General features: G+C 51.1%; 1 protein-coding gene across 1 annotated transcript; it reads left to right on the top strand.

The window, feature by feature from the left end:
* The first annotated feature begins 263 nt into the window (after positions 1-263).
* Positions 264-3,519, top strand: Fgf19 (fibroblast growth factor 19). Its single transcript, XM_021169139.2, has 3 exons — positions 264-516; positions 701-804; positions 3,220-3,519. Exons 1-3 carry the CDS (start codon positions 264-266, stop codon positions 3,517-3,519), a joined length of 657 nt encoding a protein of 218 aa, XP_021024798.1.
* The last annotated feature ends 1,653 nt before the right edge of the window (positions 3,520-5,172 follow it).

Genomic DNA, 5,172 nt, shown 5'->3' with positions numbered 1-5,172 from the left:
GCGGGGGGCGGAGACTTGATGCAATTAGGTGGAGAAATGCTCTGATGCCCGGGTCACCTACCCGCGGGGCCCGCGGGACGAAACGTATATAAGGCTGCGTGCCCGGAGCCACCCCACTGTCGGAGCAGTAGCGCTGTGCGCCCCACGCCACAAGCGCCCAGTTACTTTGTGGGCTGTGCCTGCCCTGCGCCTGCAACTTGAATCCCCGCCGCTTCGCAGTCTCCGCGCCACCTTTGTAACGGCCTTCACGACCCCGAGGTGTCATGGCGAGAAAGTGGAACGGGCGTGCGGTGGCCCGAGCCCTGGTCCTGGCCACTCTGTGGCTGGCTGTGTCTGGGCGTCCCCTGGCCCAGCAATCCCAGTCTGTGTCAGATGAAGATCCACTCTTTCTCTATGGCTGGGGCAAGATTACCCGCCTTCAGTACCTGTACTCCGCTGGTCCCTATGTCTCCAACTGCTTCCTCCGAATCCGGAGCGACGGCTCTGTGGACTGCGAGGAGGACCAAAACGAACGAAGTGAGTATCATTTAGCCCGTCCCCTCCGCTCCCTTAGGACCCAGAAGCACGTGGGTGTGTCGCCGTGGCCTTAACATCTTCCCACCTCTGACTTCCAGACTGGAGCTGGGGAAGGGCGATGCAGTGTGGCCCCGCTGTACCCACGTGTTGCTGGGGCCCGGCAACATCTTTCTCTTGCTTGCAGATTTGTTGGAATTCCGCGCGGTCGCTTTGAAGACCATTGCCATCAAGGACGTCAGCAGCGTGCGGTACCTCTGCATGAGTGCGGACGGCAAGATATACGGGCTGGTGAGTGTTCCTCCACGCGGCGGGATGCTCGCGGCCGCGCTGGGTCCGAATTTGTTTTGTTTGTTTGTTTGTCTTTTCACCTCCTGCTCAGGTCCAAAAGGAACTTCGGGGGCAAGGTTCCAATGATAGTGGGGCTAATATTGCTCTTGCCCGCCCTGCGTAAAGTGATGGCCCCAGGCTGTAGCGGGGGAGCAGAGAGACCAGCGAAGCTGTCTAATCTTCCCAAAGACTGGGCTAACTGCTGAGTCCCATTCAGCTTTCGGCCCCTTTGATACTGAACAGGAAAACCTACCTCTGCCCTTTCCTCTCCTGGCTTTGCGTGTTCGTGGTCCTCGATTTCCAGCCCCCCCCCCCCCCAAGTAAAAAAGAAAAAAAAAAAAAAAAAAAAGGAAAGGGCCTTTTCGATCAAATTTTATGTCTTAGGTCCACGGTGTGATGCAAAAATTAGATACTTTAGAAAAGTCCCCAAGATGCCCATCTGCTTGTGACCTGGGGGAACTGGAGTGAGGCGAGATAACTAGGTTCACATAACCCCTAAAATCGGTAGTCATGAAATATGTAGGCTAGTGCTCTGTAGGAATAGAGGCTGGGTTCAAAGAAGCCTTCAGCCCTACCTCTGGCAGTACCAGTGTGAGGTCCCCCTATGGGGAAGGATGGCTACCGGACTTAACGTTTTTGTTGTTTTGTTTCTTTAAGAGTCCCAAAATTGTCTGTGGCTCTGAAGTTGATTTATCTACATGAAAAGACCACAGAGAAAGGAAAGAAAGAAAGAGGTCTGCAGAGAAAGGAAGGGGCTGCAGAGGAGGGGGTCCCCTGCCTGGCTGAAAGCTGACACCCCAGGCCCAAGCAAATCTCCTGCCTGTGTCTTCCTGAAGTCTTTATTTGTGCTGGGCAGGGGGTCCGACCCCCCATTCTGCACTAATGTAAATAGTGTAGGAAGGCCCCATGGGAGCTTTGACCCCCCCCAATTTTAGTGCCACCCTGGATCTGGTGGGCATAATTCATTACAAACTCTCCTTTTTAAAAATAGAAGCCCCATAATCCATTGTTTCTATATGGAAAAAAAAAAAAGGAGTGACCAGTTGTCCTTATGAATTCTCCAGGAGAAATACATCCTGTGTTTATCTATAGCTCACATTTTTTTCAGGGTACATGGCCCCTACTGCCTGGTGGCTCTGTTTCAGTGCCATCAGCCAGGGCAGGAGCAATTGGTTCTTGGAATTAGCCTGTTATCAGAGCCTTATCTGCCAACTGTCTTCTACCTGCAGTTCAATGACCTCTGCATGCTTAGGCAGACACAGCCTGTGCTTATTGAGCCATGCAGGCTCCCCAAGGGAATGTGGCACCAGTCTGGGAGACTGCCACTGGTACCTCAAGCCTGGGGACTAGGAATATTCTGGTACTCTGGATCAGGGACAGCTTCCCACTGCATTCATTTCCGGCCACCCACAGGGTGTGGGCTTGGTTCGGGGCACGGTGGGCGGGAGGAGTTGCGGATTAGCAGATCCTGGACAGCTGCCTCCGAGGGGGCTTCTCTTCTCACAATGGTAGGAGACACAACCACCTCAGCATTAGAAAAGCTTCCTGAGCTGCAGGTCTAGACAGAAAGGATCCCTTTATTCCTGGTCCCAGGCGAGGCTGCAGTTACTACCCAGAAAATGTAATCTAACCAGGAGCAGAGTTTTGGAAAGTTGATAATGATCAGATTTCAACGTCACTAGTTAAAAGCCAAGAAGATTTGCACACTGCCAGCTTCTGTGTGGATATCCAGTTGGGGTGGATAATTGGCAAATTCCAACCTTCTGGAATCGAAGGCAGGAGGAGTGCTGAGAGGTAAAGGCCTCAGAGTCAGAGCCTGTCTCAAAAAACATGACAGGGCTGGGAAACTGAGCTGGTGGAGTGGTTTGCCTAGCACGCTCAAAGCCCTGGGTTCAACTGAGCACTGCATAAACCCAGCTCAATGGGGCTCCTTGTCATCCCAGTTCTTGGGAAGTGGAGGCAGAAGGATCAGGAGTTCAAAGTCAACATGGTCCCGGAGGTATTTGTTTCAAAATGAAAATCCAGGCCTAACATGATTATAGATGCCTTTAATCCCTGCACTGGGTGACAGAGGCAGGTGGATCTTTGAGTTCTAGGCCAGCCAGGGCTACATATGGTAAGAATCTGTCTCAAGAGAAAGTTGCTGGATACTTCTGGGATGAGCCAACAGACTATCTCATGTAGCCCCGGCTGCTCTTCAACTCTGGATTTCTTGCCTCCACCTCTCGAGGAGTGGGATGGTAGTCAAGCTCAGCCATGCCTTGATTTCTGTGTGCTTAAAGGGGGTTGATAGAAGAAGCACGCTCGTGGTTACCGCTGGGACGGGCCACGGTGGTGCTTGCTCATGCGCACACCCTCTTGTCTCTTTCTCCAAAGATTCGCTACTCGGAGGAAGACTGTACCTTCAGGGAGGAAATGGACTGTTTAGGCTACAACCAGTACAGATCCATGAAGCACCATCTCCATATCATCTTCATCCAGGCCAAGCCCAGAGAGCAGCTCCAGGACCAGAAACCCTCAAACTTTATCCCCGTGTTTCACCGCTCCTTCTTTGAAACCGGGGACCAGCTGAGGTCTAAAATGTTCTCCCTGCCCCTGGAGAGTGACAGCATGGATCCGTTCAGGATGGTGGAGGATGTAGACCACCTAGTGAAGAGTCCCAGCTTCCAGAAATGACAGGATTCCGACAGGATGGAGAAAACCCCAAGGTCCCGTGAACTTCCCCCTTAGGAAGCTGTAAATATTCTAAGTCTCACATGGACCCTGTCGTGTTAGTGGCTAGACTTGATCATGAACCTAAGTTGACAACCTGCCTGGCTGCCATCGGAGCCCCACTGACTTTGGAGGCTGCTGATATGTGCTTAGGTTACTCCAGTTCTGTTTGAATACCTCCACTAATAGGGAACTCACTCCTGTGAAACATTCTTAGTTTTGAGCCAAATCTGTGACTTGGATGGTTTTAGCAAGGAAGCCAGAAGGTATGAAGTCAAATGATAAAATTCATGTATAGAAAGCGGGCTCTAAAATATATATTCCCTATATGGATCTCATGGGATCTTAGCTTGCCCCCCAAATGTCTCCTGGCCAGAACTAACTGGGGTTACAAACTTGGAACAAAGCCTTGGGAGCCTTGAAGGATGGTCTTAGGATTACGAATTCCAGCTGACCACGTAGCTTCCCCTTTCTCCACTTATAAATGTCAGATGGAAGTGACCCTTAGCTGAGTGCATAGCCTAGCTGCCACTTGTGCCCCAGGAGCTTGTCTCAGTCCCGTGACCCCAGATTTCCAGGGCCTGGATCTGCTCCTCTGACCTTTCCCAGAGTTCACCTGGGCTCTCCAACCTCAGAGCAGGTAGCTTATGAGCCATCCAGTTGTGTCCCCAGCTCCTGGCTCTCAGTCCTGGTCACCAAACATTATGAATCAACGTGTCTGCTGCCTATGTCAACCTGGACCCCTCATTTACAAACAAGCAACAAGATTAGGAAGTCCCAAATTCTCCAGTGGCAGCCGGGGAACTGTGGAGTCCTTTCCCCGGCACTTACGTGGCAGCGTGATATTTATAAGTAATTTATTGTGTGTGCGTCTTCTATTTTCTTACTTTATTTATGCCCCAGATCATATTTATGTACATGACTTGTTTTCTACATTAAAAAGGAGTTGGTTTGTATCAAAAGTTATTTGTTCTATCCCAAGTGGGGTTCAGAGGAGGCACAGGTGGGGGATTCACATGACTGTTAGGGGCTTACAGGGGGGCCTGGTGCCTTTGTTGACTATGGGTGGCTCCCTTTCTGACTGCTAGGACCCCTCATACCCAACCTCCAAATGAGGCTAGGAGGATACCATAGCTTAAGTCAGAAAGCCCCACTGGCTTTTGCCAGTTTGGGACATGCTAGCTGATGGGAGTGTGGGTGCAGAAGGGCTTATTGGAAATTCACACACACACACACATACATACTCACCCTTCTTTGGGTCTTACCGGGACAAAGCTTCTCTATTATACAGCTCTGGATGTCCTGGAACCTTATGTAGACCAAGCTGGCCTTGAACTCAGAGATCTGTCTGCCTTTGACTCCTTAGTGCTGGGATTAACAGCATGAATCACCAGACCTGGGTGTCGCTTAAAGACAGTCTCTTCGTCCAGCATCAAGTGCAAAGGGGAATCTAGCTTCATGCATGTGTCCTGGTGTCTGTCTGTCCAGGCTGTCTCATTGGGAAAGTCAAAGCTTGCTTAAACTTTTTGGCAAATTCCTCTGCCATCTAGCAACCAGGAATTTACCACGGGACTAGTTATCCACTGCCCCCACCCAACCCCTAGCTGCAAGGCAGGC

This window comes from Mus caroli, unplaced genomic scaffold (assembly GCF_978045245.1).
Source record: "Mus caroli unplaced genomic scaffold, Mus_caroli_1 scaffold_8, whole genome shotgun sequence".
Taxonomy (NCBI): domain Eukaryota; kingdom Metazoa; phylum Chordata; class Mammalia; order Rodentia; family Muridae; genus Mus; species Mus caroli.
The sequence above is the reverse complement of the archived record's forward strand: the minus strand, read 5'-3'. Positions and strand labels throughout refer to the sequence as shown.

Coding starts and splice junctions, on each gene's coding strand:
- Fgf19 (XM_021169139.2), top strand. CDS start 264: ATGGCGAGAAAGTGGAACGGGCGTGCGGTGGCCCGAGCCCTGGTCCTG. Junction 517..700: donor GGAGGACCAAAACGAACGAA/GTGAGTATCATT, acceptor TCTTGCTTGCAG/ATTTGTTGGAATTCCGCGCG. Junction 805..3,219: donor ACGGCAAGATATACGGGCTG/GTGAGTGTTCCT, acceptor CTTTCTCCAAAG/ATTCGCTACTCGGAGGAAGA.